General features: G+C 46.9%; 1 protein-coding gene across 2 annotated transcripts; it reads left to right on the top strand.

The window, feature by feature from the left end:
- The first annotated feature begins 1,028 nt into the window (after positions 1-1,028).
- Positions 1,029-18,194, top strand: LOC112977108 (histamine N-methyltransferase-like). 2 transcript variants are annotated; one of them, XM_026089084.1, is made up of 9 exons: positions 1,029-1,056; positions 1,497-1,707; positions 5,165-5,358; positions 6,213-6,265; positions 9,459-9,566; positions 13,436-13,566; positions 14,075-14,168; positions 16,940-17,250; positions 17,546-18,194. In XM_026089084.1, the coding sequence occupies exons 3-9, from the start codon at positions 5,234-5,236 to the stop codon at positions 17,621-17,623; spliced, it is 900 nt and encodes a 299-aa protein (XP_025944869.1). In that variant the 5' UTR covers positions 1,029-1,056; positions 1,497-1,707; positions 5,165-5,233; the 3' UTR covers positions 17,624-18,194. The 2 variants fall into 2 exon arrangements, with proteins under 2 accessions (XP_025944869.1, XP_025944870.1); XM_026089085.1 differs by lacking the exon at positions 1,029-1,056 and having other exon boundaries at positions 1,439-1,707; positions 16,940-17,158.
- The last annotated feature ends 2,360 nt before the right edge of the window (positions 18,195-20,554 follow it).

Here is a 20,554-nt window from a genome sequence, read left to right on the forward strand (position 1 = left end):
GGTTTTTCCATTAAACGGCAACTGGCACTGGGAAAGCTTTTTTCAGTGGGTTGTGGGGGGAGGAGAGGAAGGGCCAGATGCTTTTCATTTATTTATCTATTTATTTATTTATTTTTAACTGGCTTGCGCAGCTCTGATGCTAATTACGTGGGTTGCCAGAGCTGCCCGGAGCAGGAACACCCCGGTGACCGGCTCCAGGTGGGTTTTGACCCGGGGTGCTGATCACTGCCGTGGGGCCAGGGCCGCCGGCGGGGTTCAGACCTGCCCTCCGCGGGAGCGATTTCCGTGGGATGAGCGTTCGCCGGGAGCAGGGGCGCTCGCCTGGCCTGTGGTTATCTGACGAACCAGCAGCTGCTGGACGTCGTCCCGCTGGCCTCGATCCGCTCTTCCCTCCCAGCTGGCTTTTGCTCCCCTCTGGGACCAAGGAGCAGAACGAGTTGCAAAACCGCCTCCACCGCAATATTTCTCCACTCGCTCTCGTGCGATGTTTATTGCAACGCATTCGGTGAAAGCATTTTGAAAATGGGGTTGTACGTATGGAGGAAAAATATAGCTGTCTTTCCATGCAATTGTAGTTGCTCTTACTGAACAATGTTAATATGCGATCTTTATTTTGGTAAACAGGCTAAATGTTAAACTACAGCCCTTCTTGCTGCAACTGTGTCTTTAAAGGTATGTTTATTAATATTATTGGTATTACTGTATATGGTTTTTACAATGCAAACTGTTCATTTCTCTGTGCTCCTAAAAGTCAAGAGTGGAGGAAAAAAATTAATTTAACTTTTAGTCTTTCAGGAATCACCTTTTGTATAAACCACTGGCAAGGTTTTATTTTGCATCGAGACACTACTCAGCACCTGATAGACGTCTCTGGGTGGTGCCAGGGGCGCGCTGGTGCTCGTGTTGCGTGCATCTCTTGCGAAATAACCGTGCGAGCCAGCGGCGGGCGTGGGACGGACCGCGGCTCCGGCTGCCGCCTCCGCGTGGGGGACCTCGGCTTTGGAGCACATGCAGCCCTGTGTTTAGGAAAAGGAAACTGGGAGCCTTTAGAAATCGGTACGTGGCAGCAGCTCACGCTGAAATAGAGACGTGGCATTGCAACACCTGAAACAGCTGTGGACTAACCAATGCACGGGGGGGGGGGGGTGCTGCGTTTCGGGGTGCCCGGGCTCCTTTTCCCCTGCGCAAGGCGCGGCGCTGGGGTTCGAGCTTGGTTTTGCCCGGTCCCCGCCTGCACGGCGCGGTGGAAACGGGAGGAACCGATGCAGTACTCCCTCGCATTTGCTAGCTCGCGTTCACCTGCCAGCGGGGCTGATGCTCGTGGTGTCACCTCCTGCATTGCCACTGTCGCACGGGGCCCGTGGGCGTGTTTCACCCCGGAAACAACAGCAGTGCAAGCGGCTCCCTGCTTTTTGCAGCTCAGCTGGGACGGCAGAAGGCTCTGCTCTAGCCCAAACCTCCCTTGACTCGCGTTTTTCCCCTGCTTTTTTAAACAGGCTCTGGTGGAGCAGCTGGATGCCAGCAGCTCAGAAGAGTTCGGTGGCTCCAGCGAGGGTTAAGTGCTTGCACGCCGCAGGAACGCATCCGCTGCGGTCTCGCCCGGCGCTCGGGTTTCACCCGAACGCGGCGTGCGGTCGCCAGCCTGCGGCTGCGCTGCGGGCTGCTCCGCGGCACGGGACCCGGCCGGCCGGGCGCAGGCTCGCCCGCGTAAGTACCCGAGCAGCAGCAGCAGCAGCAGCAGCAGCAGCAGCAGCAGCTCAGGGGGTTTCAGGAAAACCCTGGGGAGCGGAGGCTGCTGCTGTCCCTGCTTCGCGGGCATCCGGCAGCGAGAAGCAAGGCTGTGCCGGCAAGCCCAAGCGCTTGCCTGCCGCGGTTAGCTTAAGGCACGCTCGCTTTGTTTTCTGAGTTCAGGGGGAAGGTTTGAACAGTTTTTATAGCTTGGGAGCTAGTTTTAAATAGTTTTCCAGTGCATTTAACACCAGGTTTAATTTGGATAGCATGTCGGTCTAAACCAGGGGTGGTTCAAGCAACCGGAGCGTAAGCAGAGAATCGGGCTCCAAAAGTACAAAATCTATTTACGGGATTACATACAAGTTGGGACTAGCACGGCAGGGAGCACACGCAAACAAACCTTATTATCCCAAAGTTTCAGCTATTATGTAAAAGTATCATCAGCCTGATTCATGAAAGTGTTTTCTTCCTTCTCTTTACTCGTTTCAAAGTCAACTGGCTGCAGTTCAAACAGCAAAACCTATAACGAAGTAAATGAGACAAATTTGAACAGCCAAAAGTGTAATGAAATAAATGAGTCAAATTCCTCGAACTGCACCTAACATGAAAATGAATTTCAGCTGTTCTTATTAGAGAAAGCCAAGCACAGGATATGGGCAGATTAAATCACAGGAAGTGGAAGGAGTTACATAAAAAGCTTGATTAGTTAAATCTCCTCATATTAACCATAAAATATTTTTTCAAGATTGAAGGTGGTAAAATATTTTCATAGCAAATGACAAAGCCTCTTTATCCACTTAAAGAGTGAGATGTTGCAGGGAGCAGAGGAATGGGTAGACGTGGACTATAGCACTTGTTTTCCCAGGTGGGATAGCTGTACGTCATTCGTACCCTGTGTATACAACTAGGCCATCACTTTTCTTACTTTCTCGGAAAAAAATTATTTTTGGTTCCCCTAGATTAACTCGGGCTTCTCGCGGGATTTGAAGGCTGGTCACCTGAAAAAAGCGAGCAGTTATCTGTGTGTCCGGCGTGTGCCTGCACGCCCAGGTGCACAGCTTGTGCAGCCTGTGTAATGCCTAGCGCTAAACACATATTTTTTTTCTGTGCATATTAGCTGCACATTTCGGTGGGGTGCACGGAGCAGATGCTGTGCTGCCAGCCTGAGGGATGGTCATCCGCATAATGGAGTCGCTTCAGCTGCAATTTGTTAGTCTGTCTTGCTAAGGTGCAGGCGAGATTACCACTCTTATCTAACGAGAACAGGCTCATTACAGCAGCCGTGTGCAGCGACGACGGGAGCCCTGTTGTCTGCCCACGCCAGGCAGCTCCGGGGCGTCTGCTCGCGCTGGCATCCGCCTCGGTGGTGCCTGGAGGGAGCCGGTCCGGGTCTCGCCAGCCGGTTTCTCCAGCCTTCTCCAAGTTCATTTAGTGGCTGTGAGGACAGTGGAGGTGCTCTGGGCAAGGAGCCGTTATTGCCCCAAGGCTGAGGAGCGCCCAGGGATGTAGTAGTCAGTAGAGGGATTAGTTCATATATGGAGACTTTTTAGCACAGTCGCGTATGACATTGTCCTAAACCAGCAAGGAAGACGTGGCCTTGATGCAACCACTGTTAGAGGGGTGGAAAACTGGTTGCAAAAGGTAGTCAGCAAGAAGTAGCCAACAGTTCACTGTCAAAAAGGAAGTCTATGACAGGCGTGAACCTGAGCCTGGTGCTATTTTGTGTCCCCATTCATGACTGGGGAATGGAACAGGCTTTTATTATTAAATGTGCAGCTGGCACAAGGCTGGGAAGGACTGGAAGGACTCTGGAGGACAAAAGTGTAGTTCAAAGGGATCATGAAAGATTAGAGAAACAGCCTGGAAAAATCCAGCCCCAAACCCATGACTTGTAATTCAATCAGGACAAGAGCCAAGCTCTACCCTCAGAAAAGAATAACCGATGATACAAACATAGGACGGGAGATGACTCGATCTTTGAAAGGACCTAGGGGTGACGGGATCACGAGCTGAAAGCAATGGACAGAATCACCTCGGAGAGCAAAGGCGAGCCTCATAGGAGCATGTGTCCCTGACAAGGACGGTGAAGCCATCCACCTGCCATGCTCAGAGCTGGCACGACCTCGGCTGGACGCAAGTGTTGGTCCTCGGCTTCTGTGCTTCGAGCATGAAGAGGGTCAGCTGGAGAAAGTCCAGAGAGAGCACTAGTAATAGTCAAAAGTCCCCAGACCATAACCTCTGAGAGATAAGCGGAGGAGACAGTGAGCTGGTAGAAGTCATCAGTAGGGAGAACTGGTGCCATCTTTAGATACTGGTACCTGCACGGAGGCAGAGGAGTCCTCTATTTTTCTTGTCATTGAGGACAAGAAGTAATGGACTTAAATTGCAGTGAGGGGAATTTAGGTTTCACATCAGAAAATTTTCTGATGTGAATCACTAGAATGAATTGGTTGCAGAAATTGCACCACCTCCATTATTCATTTTTAAGAACTGGTTAGATAAACATCTGTCAGAAATAAGTTTCTTGTTGATACCTGAGGCGGGGTGATGAACCGTGTGTCCCCTCGAGATCCTTTCCCTTGTGCCTTTACTTCTGTGTCATGGGACATGTACTCACTGAAAAGACTTCTTTTTTTCTAACCAACATTGACCCAAGAATACAAACCTAGCAAATGTGTGGTGGATGTGCCTTGGCTGCCGTTGCAGTCCTTCCCGCAGAAAACTGGCTGATATTTCCATGTCACATATCATCTCCCTGTTCCCATTTCTCTAAGTGTAAACTGGGCCTAAAACTACATCTGTTCCAGTCATTTACGCAGCTTTTGTGAATTAATGACTTTGCCCGTGGGAATCATACCATTATCGTCAGAAGCAGCAGCAAAATAAAGAGTGTATTTATAAGGTTTTTATTGTTTTCACCCCACCATCAGAATCCCCTTTAAGAATATCAAAAGACTGAAAACTAGATGGCGACACCTGCGAGTGTCTCTGGAGATGTGTGCTGTGCTGCCTTCTCATCCAGACCATGTCTTTCAAGCCTCTCCATGCCTCCAGGAAATGGGGGAGATTTCCTTTTATTTAAGAACCATCTGAAAACCATTTCCTGGGTTTTAACAGAGCCCTGTGTCATCACAGTTAAAAATTGCTGGCATATCCTCTGTGGAGATTAAAGATGAGGTATTGCTGTTTGCGGCTCAAACCTCATCTGCATCTTCTCTCACGGAGCTGTGTAACGCTTTCTTAGGTGCTCGGTTTCGAATATAAAGTGGCAGGCCAAGGATGGGGAGCAAATCCAGTGCGACCACGCACCTGCAGCTTCTTCGACCCCTTTGGTGGTATCCAACCAACACCGAACTCGAGCTGGATGTGTCATCTGTGAGATGTTTGAAACCTTTAACCCTTCTCCGCCTGTTATTTATTATTTCTTTACTAGGTCTGAAAGCAGCGATAAGGGAAGAGCCGAGCGGTCCTCTTCTTCTGTGCACCCACTGCGGCGCCTACCATGAGGAGCCTGATCGCCGACCACGGCAGATACGTTGAGTCTTTCCGTGTCTTCCTTGAGAACTCAACTGAGCACCAGTGTATGCAGGAATTCATCGAGAAGCAGCTGCCCGGTGTCATATCCAGGTAACCGCCTCGGGGCTTTTGTCGGAAAAGCCAAACCGCAGACTGACTTTGCAGGCTGATGAGAACAGCAGGCAGCTGGGACGCAGTGGAGATGACTGCAATTTTTCTGACGAAGGGGTTTTTCTTTGGAAATCTTTGGAGATGAATCTGGGGTGACACTGCTGATTTAAGGCAGAAAGCAGGCCGACCGGCTGCATCTGCTTGAGTTTTGTATGTCTCCAGGGACAGAGGTGCTACAGCCTTGCCGGGCCCCTGTTCAAGGGCTCAACCACGCTCATTGTGAAGAATATTTTTCTTAAATCCAGTGGAAATGCCCTTACAGCAGCTTGTGGCCATGGCCGCTTGCCCTTTGGCTAGGCATTTGCTTTTCTCCTGACCGCTGCCCTGTTTCCTTCCTCCCCTGCACTTTGCTCAATGCCGTCACCCTGGCTTTAGGCACCACCAATTCCCCACAGTTTAAAGTTAAAACCAAGCCAAATGCGATCCAGGAGCAAATGCACACAATAAAACACCTATATATTTGTGCACATGTGGATGCGTGCACCTCTAAGCACTGGCATGAAGCAAGCGTGTGGTTGCTTCTGCTTGTGTGCACTCATAAGAAAAGCAGATCTCCTCTGTGAGTCACCAAAACTCAGAAATCTCTGAAAAAATTCAGAAATCTCTGAAAAGCAGAGTTCTGCATCTGCTCCTGCCTGCCAGCTCATAGGCATAGATCTACATCCACATATACATATTGCGTTTGATTTCGTCCCACGGGTTTTAATCTCCATAGGATCTCTGATGCGTCGCACAATGTATGTAACACTGTCTCCTGGGTAGCTATCCTAAAATTTATAAATAATGTTTTGCAGTATCGGAAATGGGAAGTCTACAATCAATATTCTAAGCGTTGGTGGCGGTGCAGGTATGCTATGAACTTCAATATTGATATACTTTTACCCTTTTTCAAAGAGCAGAGGATTACAAATCACAGAAAGGATTGGGGTAGGAAATGCACCTTTTCTGAAAGGTCAGCTCCGGTCTTTCCTGAACAAGTCCATCGTGTTTCTATGCGAAATGTTGTTATGTCTGGGATTCCTCAGAATATTAAATTAATTATTGCTTTCATTGCAATTACTCTCCCCATAACTACTTGCTGATTTGGCAAACTCCCTTCCCTGATACCTCTTGCCCGGTGCTGTATGCTGGCCGCTGCTCACCTCGGTTTTGCCTGTGAGCTGTTGCTGACTGCGGTCGCTGCACAGGCCCCTTCTGCCGCTGCTGTTCCCAGCGCACCAGCGCTTACAATGTGCTCCAGGCATGCACGCACGGACAGCTCTGGCATGCTGCTTGCCGAGAGGCGGCTGTGCAGACACACGGACACCTCCAACCTTGCCTGCATGCAATTTCCCCCCCTCTTCCCATCGCTGGCACGTGGCTGCAGTGGTAGAGCCATGCCGGCATGCCCAGGGTTGGATGTCCATCTTCTGACCAGATCCCACTGGGATCTGTATCAGCAGGAGAGATGTGCTAGGTCTCTTATCTGAAGTTAGCTAGGTGAAAAAATGACACCGATACCATAAAGAGCGGCTTCTTTCCATGGGATTCTTGCTCAGATCCCCCTTAATTAAAACCTCTGTTTCCTAATTCTGCTCTGCCCATTAAGTCATTGAACTTCAATTTTATATGAATAGTTAATTTAGTTTAAATGCACTAGTCATGCCATCTCTGAAGGCTAATCCCAGCTTTGTCGATCTTTCCTTACAAGTAGAAATAGCTGTATGTAAATGCTGGGTATTGGTTATAAAATAGAGAGTGTGCCAGTGTGGGAATTTTTCTTTCCAAACAAGGGAAACCATTCTTCTGCCAGAAAAAATGTTGTTTTTAACAGGAATGTTTTACTCAGTCAGTCAGTGAGGTATTTAACTCTCTAAGCAGAGACGCTCCAGCTTAGCATGGTGGATATTGAATCAATACAGTGACAAAGCTCATTTTGCCATGGAAATAAGAAAAAAACCCACAACAGCTCCTCCTTGGCTTGGAGAGCGCTAAGGACCATGCGGGTCCATCGGGAGCTGCTCCCGACCTCCAAAAGCCGCTGCTGCGAGGCCTCGGTGGGCGATGAGGGCAAATTTGCCAAAAAATTTCTTGTTCAAAGGCAAGCAGGAGCCCTTAGCTTTTCGGGGGCTGCACAGAGCTCCTCCATGCGCCTCCGTACTGGGTGGCAGCACCGAAGGAAAGGGCTGCTTTTTCCCTTGTCCACCTCTTCTGCACTTTTTCTGCGGCAGGAGATAACCATTTACCATCACATTCATGTCCCATTACCACAGCCCATCCAAGGAGTCTGCCTTCGCCTACAGCCTGCGCCTGATTAAGTTCACGCTCCGGCGCGCCGCTTCCTGTACCTTTAAAAGCCATAAAAGACATCAACGCTGCTATAAAATAGCAACTGTGCTATAAACTATCCCGTTACGTAAAATGTTTAATTAGAAACTTAATGGTGAACATAGTGGTAGCCTTTAAAAGGTAATTGTGTTGGAGAGTTTAAATAATTCCAATAGCCTAATTGCCAAATTGTTGATAATGCAAGCTGCCGCAGATTTGACTGTAAAATGCCTCAGGACACTTGTTTGCATATAAAAGAGCTATCTGAAGTCAATTAAGGCTGTGGATTAAATTATGAATCAAAGTTATTTTTTTGGTTAAAAACAATACAAGAGTGGTTTGGCCACAAAAGAAGGGAATGGAATATATTAACCTATCAGCATATGGAAATGTGAAATTCAAAAATTTTTTTAATTGGAACCTGCACAGCCTTTTCAAAGGGATAATCCATTTTTACAGAAAGTTGGTAAAAAAAAAAAAAATTGTAGTAGTTAATTAAAAATTCCATGTTCCCAGATTTCACCGTGGCAGCCTGCTAACAGCATACTTTGCTCTGATTTTCAATAAAATGCAAGGTTTGTAGTGATAGCAAAACCACAGCTACTTCAGAAATGCAATTTCCCTTCCTTGAAAGAGCATGCTTAGACAGCTGCCGTGTAAACTTTGGTCTTACCAAGGGCTTTAAGAAAGACACTTGAGTCTGAAGAGATCAAACTCATCCTCACTTTTCATGTTTCATGCTTAGGGCCTATTGGCACAGAGACATTTAGGAAAAGGTGAAGCCCTTGGACTTTCAAGCTGTGGTGGCCCATATAGGGCCAAGCAGGCGGAAACCTCATCATATCAAAAAGGAGCCACTGGGGGGGAGGGTGGGTTGAGCTCCAGCACTCACATTATGGCTGCAATCTCTTATATACTTATTTAAAATACTTAATAAAGTATTTTCTTGAGTGAGTCTTTCGTACCTCAATTCTTCTGTAAAGTGGAGATGACTTGGGCTGGTGGGAGCCCAGGTGCAGTAAGGACCATGAGGGACACAGAGGTGGTACAGACGTCGTGAAGACTCACTCCAAAATCCAGCAGCAAAGCTGTGGGAGGGGAAGAAGATGAGCCCAACCACCATAGTGATGTTTTCTGACCCCGGAGGGTCCTCCACCCCTTGTTAGACCCTTGCCTGCCTCGGTGCAGCTCCCACGGGTATAAGAGTGCTCTCCACGCATATTTATTCAAGTGCGTTGAGCAAAAGTGGGCCCTGAGGAAGCTAGTGAAGCCTCACAGATAATGTCCCTGGACTGGTGGCCAAGGAGCATCGTCTCCCCAAGCTCTCGATGGTAAATGGAGAGAAAGATAGGCAGAAAATACAGTCCGTTGTGGGGTACTCTATATAAACAGGAAGTTAGACAGCCACAAACTGTGCGTGTAACCCAAGAGGTTAGGCTGCGACCAGAGAATATACGTTCACAGGATAGCACTGACTGTAGCTAGCTGATAACCAGAGAGGAGGAATGAAGATTGCTGGGACCAATATTTATTTTCTCACATGCTAGAGCTGTATCCTTAATGGAAGGGTCCAGGCAAGCCAAGAATATAAAATACCTACAACTCCATTGCCTGCATGATACATTTTCCATACATAAATGGCAGGCATCATTCTGCAAGCGTGGGACCTGCTGCTGGGGATAACTGCCTGCGCGTTGCTTTGCTCTTGTGCGTGATGCTGCCTTTTTCCCCAGGTGAGATTGACCTGCAGATGCTCTCGAAAGTGCGAGCCAGGTACCCAGGAGTTACCATCAACAACGAGGTGATAGAGCCAAATGCTGGGCAAATCTTCAGCTACAAAGGTATTTTTATGTTAGCTACATTACATTTACATCAAATGCATTAAATACATTAAAAAGAGTTGAATACTGGATGATCTCCCATTCAAAGGCTTTCTTGGCTGAATTTGCTCTTAAAAGTTAAAAAGGTCATTCTATGTATTTTATCCTTTTTTTGCTGTCACTGCCTTTTCAACAATATTCACTTTCTCATTAAAATTGTAGTCCCTTACCCTGCAAAGACCTTGGTGTGGGAACACTTGGGACTAGACAGATTTTTTGCAGTGTCCATATATGCAAAATACGGTTTGGCAAAACACTTCAACAGTCTGGGCAGAGGAGCCTGTGTTATCCTGTGCAGTCATGCCACCCTAAATTGCTATGTGGTTAGATTTTGAAAGCTAAGCAATGTGGGAACCGATGTGTGATTGTATGGTAATAAAATAAAATCTCCACATTGCAGAGAGAGTTCTTCTCCTTTAACTTGCCCTGAATCAGGATCCTGGAGCAACGTTACAGGGAAAGCTGCAATTTTAGTGTTTCACAGTAGTTCTCGCCTAAGTATTTTAAAAATTGTCTCCAAATATTACATAAGTAAACCTCACTGTCACGCTGAGCGGTGTTTGTTAAGAAAACCATAGGATTTTCCACGGAGTAGTGGGGGTTAGCATTGGTGCTTTGGTCAAGTTGCCTCACAAACTGAGCATTAAATAATATCCCAATTTGATTACTTCATTGGTTTATTACTGGTTTAACATCCACTAGGCATTACCCAGCAGGTAATTATAGCCTTGTATAGAGGCGTCTGCTGGAAGAACGTGCCAGTAATGGATGAACGTCTTCAGCATCACTGGAAATGGTCTAGACCATAGTAAATACCACCACACTATAAACTCACGAGTGTTTTTTGCTAATTGCCTCTGCATTACATGGTTCTGATCTGTTAAAAGGAGAAATAGAGACGTGAGCGCAAAGGGCATTCACGAGCAACCACTGCCGTCCCGGCAGCCCTGTCACAGACCCCTAGCGCAAGGTTCCTGGCTTTTGCACTGCTCCGGCTGGAGACGGCAGAGGCTGAGCCACGGAGCATGGGTCAGGTTTGCCCTGTCGATGTATTAGGCAGCTCGGGCACTTCCACATACCTTTTCCGTCCTGTCTGTGCTGAGGACCATGTGCTACGTGAGACTGCATTTCTGCTGAAACCTCCCAGTGGTCTCACAGTCTACTGCCAATTCGTTGGCTGCACAATCCTATTTTGGTGAGTTTTTTTTCCCAGTAGAAAGTTAGAGAAAGTGTAAAATGTTGTCCTTATTCGAAGTTTTATGCTAAAATAAAGATGAAATATTCATCTAAATTTCCTTCTTTAAACTTTCTTATTTGGTAATTAATCATGTCCCCAGTAGGTATCATTAATCAGGTTTCTGAGCCCTAAGATTTTCCTGGGAGAATTGGAAACATTAGCTATGCCTCTGAGGACTTGGTAGTTAAATTTTCTGCCTAACCAGCTATTTTCTCCTTGGTTAGGATAAGCCAAACTTATGAGCAAAGCATTTTTTCTGGGACATGACAATTGGTGCTTTCTCTTAGAATGTCTCTTATGAGAGACTCTCCTCAAATATGAGTCCTGTGGCCAAGCTTTGAGTTTCCCCGATTCCTGGTCCCCTTGATGGCCATGGCCTGCATTTCGGCTGCATGGCAGCTGAGCTGCTCTGCAGTTGCCTGCATGGCACAACGCAATTGCATTCGGTCAAATTGCACTGCAAGTCAAGGCTGCAGGAATAGCTTTGGACCCAGGCAAAAATCTGCCTGGGATTGAGAAGAAAATTAAGGGGAACTTTTCACACCTGTTAAGGTGGTACATTTTGGGTTCCAATGACTCTTTGGGCAGCAACTTCCCATAGTCGGAATGAGTTTGCCCTTCTGAAATTTCAGCTTTAAAAGCCCACACTGGTCAGCAATTCGGTTTTCTTCCTCACATCTCTTTGCAGACTGTCGAGCAATTAGATGGAACCAGATTGCACCAGATTATTTGTGATGATGATAAGATCTGCTGCTGAATGAAGCCTGAGTTTAAAATAGCAATTAAATCCGAACTGCTAGCACAGGAGCCAGTGACTGATAAATGGGAGCGAACAGAGTAACAGCAACAGCAGCATCCAGAAGTGGTAGCCCATTTCCAACTGCAAAAGAAAGGAGATAAGCACTGATGGGCTGTTCCTCATCTATCCTACAGGGATATGTAATAATCAGAGCCTAAACAGAGAAACATTTTGATTAGTGGTATAAAGGCACTGGTCTCAGCAAATCATGTTGTTTTGAACATGTGTTCGGTAGCTAAGGCTCAGTCTGCCTTTGGGCCATTTAATTTTTAAATTTATGTAACTCCACTGAAGCAAAGGAATCACATCAGGGCTAGCTTTGTCCTGGAGCAATCCAGAGCGGTGAGCAAGAGCACGTTGAGATGAGCTCCACATGCCAGCAGATGGACATTAGCGTGCCAGCGTCCCCTTAAATACAAAATTATCCCTCACTTTCACTCCCATAAAAGTGAAGAAATGCAGTGATGAATCAGGACCCTCAGTATATCTTATACTTGGAATCCTCTTCTCCAGCCTTTCCATTTCCTCACACTCAGTCGCTGGATGTTCATTGCATTGAGGTCTGAAAACAAGCCTTGTACCACTCTCTATAACAGTCTTCAGTCTGTTCATGCTATTATCCCTTTTACCTGAAGTAGCTGGCCAAAACTGTGGGGTTTTGAAGAATCTCACTTAACTGACCACAGTAGGAGCCAAATGTCAAGGGACGGGGTCTGGACTCACCATGCGAAGCTCCTCTCCTCCACCACCTTCCTAGGAACGTGCTCCCAGAATGAATCGTTTGCTCCCTCTGCCCTTCTCTAGTTTCTAATCATGCTTCTCTCCAAAACACAGCCCCTTTGACCCACGCTGAAGCTCTCGTATTTATTCTGTCCGTCTTGGGGAAACCCACTGCCATGGCTGAGCTTCTGCTCAGCCCTGTGGATTTTCCACGGCAGCCTACATTGCTTTGGCAAGTCCTAAGCAAAGAGGTCGTCAACCATTCTCCCATTTAGCATGAAATGAGCCTCTTGTGGTCTCATTAGCATTTACTATGGTCCACACGTTTTCATGCAGCTTGAGCCAGCCACAGAGAAGCACTTCCTTTTGTTTTTTAAGCTGACAAGGACTAACGGAGCCTGAATAAGGGCAGAAATGGGGACATCAGCCTGCTGATTTCTGCTATAAGCCAGTCCTTGCGCACCTGGCCATGGGGAGCCAGCCCCCCCGGTGACCTCTGCAGCTCTTTGTGGGGCCAGACCATTGATCCCACCAGCTTTTTAATTACCCCCTTGCAGGCTAATCATCTGGGTGCATTTGCAATGCGGCTTACGTGGCGGCCCCGGAAGAGCTGTTGACTCGGGCACCAGAGTATGGTAGGAGGCTCTTACGCCACCATTGCTACCACAGCCTTTCTTCTGGGAAATTGCAACCGCGATCTAAGCACACTTGCAGTTGGAGGCTCTTTGGCCATGGGTCTAACCGTCCGCTTGCTGTAATAAGCCAGGCCTTGGTCTCAGATGCCTGGGCTTTGAGGATCCCATGGAGGAATCAAGGAATTTTATGCTCACTGCCAAATTCAAATCCTGATGTGAGCAGCATCAGCTCCTCTTAAGTAAGTCTTCATCCTACAATGATCTGGACAGCCACCTTGTGAAATACAGGCTCAATATTTTAAATATTCCATTGCTGTGTTGAAGTGGTACCAAAACTTCCTATTTAAATATAACTTTTGGACATACTACAATTCTGAATGAAAATTGATCCTGTATTTGCAATTAAGATAACTCTGCACTGTCATCTCCCATATTTTAGAGCGTGTAGCGAAGACATCAAACCTCGAGAACATAAAGTTTACCTGGCACAAGGAGACAGCTCATGAATATGAAAGTCGAATGAATGCAGAAAAAGAGTCTAAAAAATGGGACTTCATTCATATGGTTCAGGTAAAAGTCTCTGCAAAGTAAATGTTGTCAAAGATCTGGCTCTTAAAAGTATGCATGAAGTATGTGACCTCATTATCCACTTTCAGGGAAAGAAAGGTGAGTTTATTTCCCTGTAATTTAAAGCACTTAAGTGTAAGTGAACTGCAAAAATGAAAGATGAGTTACCGTAAAGCAGCTTTGAGCACAGTAGTCCTATTAACCAGACTGTGGGTGGGAGTCAACTAAAAATCCATTTTAACTAGTGTTCTCAAAGGTCCTTGTCCTCTCCGTGAAATTGCCTTTGTGTTGCTAACTTTACTGAAGCCATTACAAGCCTTGTCTTCATGGCTAAGAGGCGTATTTTTCCATCTCAGGTTAAGAAAGGAATGTGAACTTGCTCTGCAGACCACATACGCTCCGCGGCCCCATGGCTGCCCCGCAGTGGTGGTCTCCCCTGGGTTTGCATCTAATCTTCAGGGAAACCCACTGCCCAGGATCATGTATCTGCAAGTGTTTCTGCTCTTTCCAGATGCTGTACTACGTGAAAGACATCCCAGCCACCATCCGGTATTTCCACCAGCTCCTGGAGGCTCAGGCGAAGCTCCTCATTATCCTGGTGTCAGGTAAGGCCACGCGTGCCGCTCCATTTGGCGAGAGTTGGCGAAGGTTTTGGGGGTTCCCGTGAGCGCACGTCATTTCAACGCAGGCCAGCTATAAGCTGGCATTTATTTTTATTTAAAATAGCCTGAGTTGCTTTATCACAGAGAGAGGTTGTGTGAACTGGCTGGGTAATAAATGGTGTCTCTTCATCTATACCTGTTTAAATCTGCTGAGAGGCTTTGTCCTGCTGATGGCGCTCGCAGGAGGTCCTTTGGCCTCTGCTAAAGCTCGTTCATCTAAAAGCCTTTCCAGAAGCCGGCACCACATTACATGGAGACTTGCAGTATGAAGCAAACGGCTACGCTGGGGCTCGGTCGTGCCCTACAGCAGGTGTTGCAGCACATATGGTTCATTTTCTTCGCAAACTGCCCGTTTCCTTAATATCATCCTTTTATGTAGAAAACCCCATTCTTAGGCTGTTTCAGAGCTGCAAGAGATGCTGTACGGTCAATGCAGCAGGCAAGTGTGGGAGCAGAATAAACTGGGACCTTATAACGCTCTGGGCAAGATATGCTAAAGATACTGTAGTGGCGGAGTCTAAATGTGACTCTAGAAAGCCTTTAATTTGCCTCACTTAAGCTATGGAAGTTTTAGTAAACAGTCACAGCTGATAATTTTTTCGGGAATGTTAAGTTTATTTGTTCAGAGCTTTATGCTTAATTTTTATTGAATTTGGGCACATCTACAAAATATAATGTATTTGATGAAGTTTGGTTTTTGTGTTCACGAGCTTTCTGCAGAGAAACAACATTTCTCCGAGCTGAATTTATTCTAAATACTTTTTTCCAAAATGTCTGAAAGTGTTTGCAAGCAGTTCACTACAAGAAATCCATATTTTAAACGATCTGAGTTACCATTCTTGTTCTTTGGCTGCATGAGCATAGATCATGATATCAGGCTGTTACCGATAACCCGAGTACGGTAATGGAAGCTCTTCTGTTTGGGCATTTTGGATATTCATGAAATTTGAATACAGAAAAAGATACACATCTATTCAAATTTCTTTTGATTAAAAATTTGAACTTATGAAAAATATCTGAAGTTCTCTCTGGGCCAGGTGGGTCTGTGTTTTCCCTTTCCTTCTCTTTCTTCTCTCAAGCGCTGCAGCACGATTCACCATGCCTGCGTGGCTGTATTTAACTCTTCTATGTTCAGACGTAGGAGTAATGGAGACACCGGTGAGCAGCAATGGGTGTTTCTTCTGCAAATCTGGCTTCTGTGGCCAACAAGAAAGTGGAAAAGAGAAGTAGAGCTCAGAATAGCAGAGAGTAAAGGAAGGGGGAAAACCATGAGGGAAAGAAGAGTGTAGGGAAGGGAAAGAAGAAGCAGCTGCTGTGAGAATAAGTGCTGAAACAAAAAGAGGTACTGAAAGACAAGCCGAACAAAGCTCATTTCAAAAAAATGAAGGTAATGTCATCGCCAACACAAACACATTAGGACGTGTTAATGAAAAAACAGTCTGGGAACAGGATTAATAGGAGAGCTCTTGGTCAGTCAGTGTCGGCTGCGATTCGTCCTGCTCCGTACCTGTCACAGGATCAGGAAAGTTGCAAGAGCTACGTGGAGTTGTTTCTAACACATTAAAAAAAAAAAAATCTGTTTACATCATCTTGAAAACAAAAGTAGTGCCATATGCTGAGCCTATCGAGAGCTATTATAATAATGCTTCTTTCAGGTAGTGTATAATTGCTCGGCTCGGAAATGGCACTGAGTCACACAACACTGACACCAGCACATTTCCTGCAATTAGTGCTCTGCGTTTGGTTTCCACCGGGCGAAAGAAAATACTGTAGTCCCTCTTCTAAATACCAAACTGTTTATTTGACTATAAATAACTGTTTGCAGATAAACCATTTGCAAAACCGCCAAGCAACTGTTTTTGGTAGTTATGGAGATTTATAGTCATAACCCTCAATAGCTGCTCATTAGGCTTGAAGTTATTTTCATCCCGTCTGGTCATTCTAGGCCATCCTTTTATAAGCGATTTAGAGCAGCAATGCTGAATCACAGCCCCACATTGCGGGGCAGTGGCGTGCGACCACCCTTGGCGTTGGTCCAACGCAGGCAGTCCAGCGTGGGCGAGTGCCGCGTTCGCTATCTGGGACGGCTGAGGCAAGCTCGCTGTCTTCTGCCCCAGCCCTGAAGCCAGGGCAAGGCCCCACCTCACGTCCTGGAGTCATGAGGAGCTCTGTAGCCCTTATATATTCCATGTAGCAGAGAGGCAAAAGTGTTTCAGTGAAGCCAACATGCTGACTGACCACAAAATACCTAGATGAAAGAATAAGAGAGGATTTGGTCTTCCAAATCAGCAGCTGAAGCCTAAGGAACAACTTAAATACAGGAGATGCCATTGAATAGATAGTGAATAACTATGGATGGGTGTCGCCAAGCAATATAGGCCTTTGACATTGCTTCGTGCATGAAGAAGAGGTGGGCTGTGTTGGGACTGGATGGGGTGAGGAGTGAATGCACTGAGCTGCCCTGGCCTCTGCTGGGGGCTGGTGGGAGCCCAGGGGAAGGGAGTGCGTCCGTCCGCTCCAGCACGCTCGACCCCGGGATGGGAAGGTGGCAAGGCAGGGGTCTTCACCCCCTTCTCCATGACACGTGTCCCGACTCTGGGGAGGCTCAGCTTGCAGCGAGGACCGCAGTCGCTTCCGAAACAGATGACCAACAATTTGTTCAAATAGGTTTTTGTCCTTATTCCTGAGCGTTTTCCTTATAATTTCTCCATCAGGAACCAGCGGCTGGGAAACGCTGTGGAAGAAATATGGGTCTCGCTTACCTCTCAATGATCTTTGCTCTTACATTACCTCTGCTGACATCAAAGTGATCCTCGACTCGGCAGGGTTGAAGCACCAGCTCTATGAGCTCCCATCCCACATGGATATAACCAGCTGTTTCATGGAGGGGAACACAGATGGGGAGCTGCTGCTGGATTTTTTGACGGAAGCTTGTGAGTTTTCTAAAACTGCTCCTCCTGAACTAAAACAGCAGATAATGGAAGAATTAAGAAAGCCTGAATGCAGCGAAGAAAGAGATGGAAAGGTGCTTTTTAACAACAATCTGAGTGCAATAGTGATAGAGCCATGAATTAACTTTATCTCTTTTCTTTATCCAAAAGCTAAGTCAGAAACAAACTGCTAACAGTTGAAATAAATCAGAAATTTTCTTGCTTTATAAATAGTTTAGTTTACTTCAGGTTTGATAAATACCTTTTGGAGCCTATTAAGAAATCAGTATTAATGTCTGCTGTTATAAGTGAGCTTTAATACGTAATTAATTCTGTACTAATCTATGCATGCAGAACTTACTAAACAGTAAATTATGCTTTATTGTACAGATATTGTACAATCAGCATAGGTGTAACTTGGACCATCGACTGAAGCACTGCAGAAACCAGTATGTATCCTCTGACTGATGCCCAAGAAATGATAATGGCCTACATGCAATGTTATTGCCATCAGTTAAAAACTCTCTGCAGAGCAAATGCGTAGTCTACAGCTTCTCAGTGCAGCTTGCAAAACCTCAGGCTCAGCACAACCAACCATTCGGATGGTTGCACAACTAGATTTCTTCAACTTCTCGTGATTTCAAAATATCGTACCGCTAGCTAGTGTGAAGCAGCCGCATGTCTTGTGAAAGCGTGGCAGTTGCCTGCGTCTCTCTCTGCAGCTAATACCATTTAATAGCACTGCTTCCCTATTCCCGTGTTTCCACTTTATTTTCGTGGTGTTGCACCTGTGGTGTCCCAGGGCTGCGGAAGGGAGGTGCTCGGAGGTGGCCGTGACGCTGGAATGGGACCAGCTGCACCCACGAGGTGGACTTCACTAACGGGCTCTGCGCAAACCCTTATTAGGAATGAGTTATTGCTGTTACACAGGGCTTATCTCGTATTTTTAATTAAACACGCAAAATTCTGGTCCTGGCCTCTAAGTAGCCTTGTTGCAAAGGCCATGTACGGCTTGTCAACTTTGTAATGCGAAAGATGAATAAATTCAGAAACCAAACTTACAGGTTTCAGTGGGATTTATTTCATTTTCAGTGGAGTTGTGTCAGGGAAATCTGTCCTATGTCTAGTATGAGACATTCAGCAAGAGGAAACTCTTTTGAACCTTGTTTTCTGTGGCCGAGGAGACGTTCCTGCTCCCGAGCACCTCTTCATGCTTCACCGGGATTCCCGGCCGGAACATCCTCACGTTCCTTCCCTAAACCCCCTCTCCGGGTGCGGCTGTCTCCAGCTCAGTAGTTGATGCATTTGTTCTGCTAAGTGATTTTATGGTTCTAAGAACCGTTATGCTCTATACAGGGCACAGTGCGTAGTGGAATACAATAGAGCTGCTTGAGTGAATTTAATAGGCTGAAACTCAGCTTATCCAGGGAGACGCGTGTGATTTCTACCACTGAAAGAATTTGATTCAGCGTTGAAATATTTTACTTTATGCAACACTTTAGCTGCAAGAAATAATGTTTTATTTTATAAATGTTTATTTCCAACACAATCTAGATTAGCAAATATTTGAGGTGAGAGGTGATTTACTAGAGAACGTATCAGGCATTAACAGCTGTTTATATTCATTTTAAGGTGAATTATTTGAAATACATACTTCTCCTACTGATCAAATATTAATCCCAGTGTACTTTAGGACGTTTCCACAATATTTCTCAGCTGTTGAGCAGAGCAAAATCTATTGCCACTTTTATACAGTGCCACATACAGAGCCCTGCATTAGAAGACCTCAATATTTTCTGACATGCCGAAGAGGGGAAAGCGAAAATCTTTCGTTAGGACAGCATGTTGCGTGTGCTCCTAACGAAAACCCAATTAAAGGCACAGCTATTTTCATAGATCTTCTGCGCTGTCAGCTGGCGAAGGAAGTGGTCTTTGCACGTCGTCACGTCAAGCCCTGTTGGAAGCGCTATATCCCCGAGAGCCGCAGAAATAGCATGAGAAATACCCTATTTAACCAGGACGTGGCAGAGGCCCCGGGGAGAGGGGGTGCTTGCTGGGCACGCGGTGCTGCCCGGAGCCGTATTTAAAAGCGGAATTCCCTGGGGAAAAGGCACTTTCACCCTGGGCTGGAGAAGGAAACCAGATCCATGCAGGCGGTTCTCTTCCGTTCTGAGGAGAAATTCATTAAAAAACTGGGAAAAAAAAGAAATCCAGTGAATTCCATTCTATTTAGCTACTTCTTTTAAGGGGTTGGGGGAAAACTACGCCAGATGAGTGCTGTGAGGGGATAAATTACTTTTAATTTTGCATTGCTAACACACATTTCCAAGAAGTGAGTCCTGTAAATATTATTTAGCAGGAAATGAGTGTGGGGAAGGACAATTTTATGCTCATTTGGCCGTAAAAACGGAAGGAGTTTCTGTAAACCTCTCAAACGACTTCCTAATAGCCCGAAGAAGCACATTCCCGTGCGAGCGCCGCCCTTAGCGGTGCAGCGAGATGAGAGCGCTATTCGGAGCGGGTTTCCCCAGCGGCGCCCGCCCGGGGAGCGGGGCGCCCATGGCGGTTCCCAGCGCTCTTCCCGCGCTGCATCAGTCGCTTTCCTCCGAAAAAGTCCATCTTATCGCGACTGGCAGAGTTTTTCTCCAGCCGCGCAGGGCGTGCGAGGAGGCCCCGGGTTTCTAACCGGCGTAAAACCCATCCCAGCCACACGGGCATCGGGCTACCGGGATGCAAACTATCCCGGGAGCAATCTCGCGACTTCTTCGTGCACGGATGGCCCTTTCTGGTTAAATATGTGCTTCAGAAGTGCCGTATAAACACTTCGCGGGAGCATAACTGTGCGGGTGTAATACTTTGCATTGCCCCTCTACGCCCCGCTCGTTAGAGATGGTCCTAAACAGTAATTTTGTTCAAAATTGGTAGGCATCCCTTTTTCTTCATTTCACAGGCTCATAAACCTGGAATATACGGATTATGTTACAAGCACAGGGGGGGAAAAGCCCGGAGGGAGGGGGGAGAAGGAGGAACTCCTGCAAAATGCCAGGCAGATATCCCGGCCGGGGTCTCCGTGATAAATCAGCGCGCGCTCCCGGCTGTGCCGCCGCGGCGGGCGGCTGTTTCGGAGGCGATTCCCGCAGGAGGGCTGCCGCGCAGGGACGGGGGCAGCGAGCGGCCGAGGACGCGGCTTGCGTGGGAGCGGGAAGGGGGAGGCCGACCCCTGCCCAGGGACCCCGTCTTCCCGCGCCTCCCTGCCCCGGCAAACGCCCTCGGCTGCAGCAGCCTCAAGCCTGTTGCTTGAAATCATGCGCGTAAAAATATTCTTCCTTCTCTGTTAATTACAGCCGCTAATTGAACAAAACGTGCTTACATCTCCGGTGCTGCCGCCATTCCTGCATC

The sequence above is a fragment of the Apteryx rowi genome, unplaced genomic scaffold (assembly GCF_003343035.1).
Source record: "Apteryx rowi isolate R43461 unplaced genomic scaffold, aptRow1 scaffold_8, whole genome shotgun sequence".
Lineage (NCBI taxonomy): Eukaryota > Metazoa > Chordata > Aves > Apterygiformes > Apterygidae > Apteryx > Apteryx rowi.

Coding starts and splice junctions, on each gene's coding strand:
- LOC112977108 (XM_026089084.1), top strand. CDS start 5,234: ATGAGGAGCCTGATCGCCGACCACGGCAGATACGTTGAGTCTTTCCGT. Junction 13,567..14,074: donor ACTTCATTCATATGGTTCAG/GTAAAAGTCTCT, acceptor TGCTCTTTCCAG/ATGCTGTACTACGTGAAAGA. Junction 17,251..17,545: donor GCGAAGAAAGAGATGGAAAG/GTGCTTTTTAAC, acceptor TTTATTGTACAG/ATATTGTACAATCAGCATAG.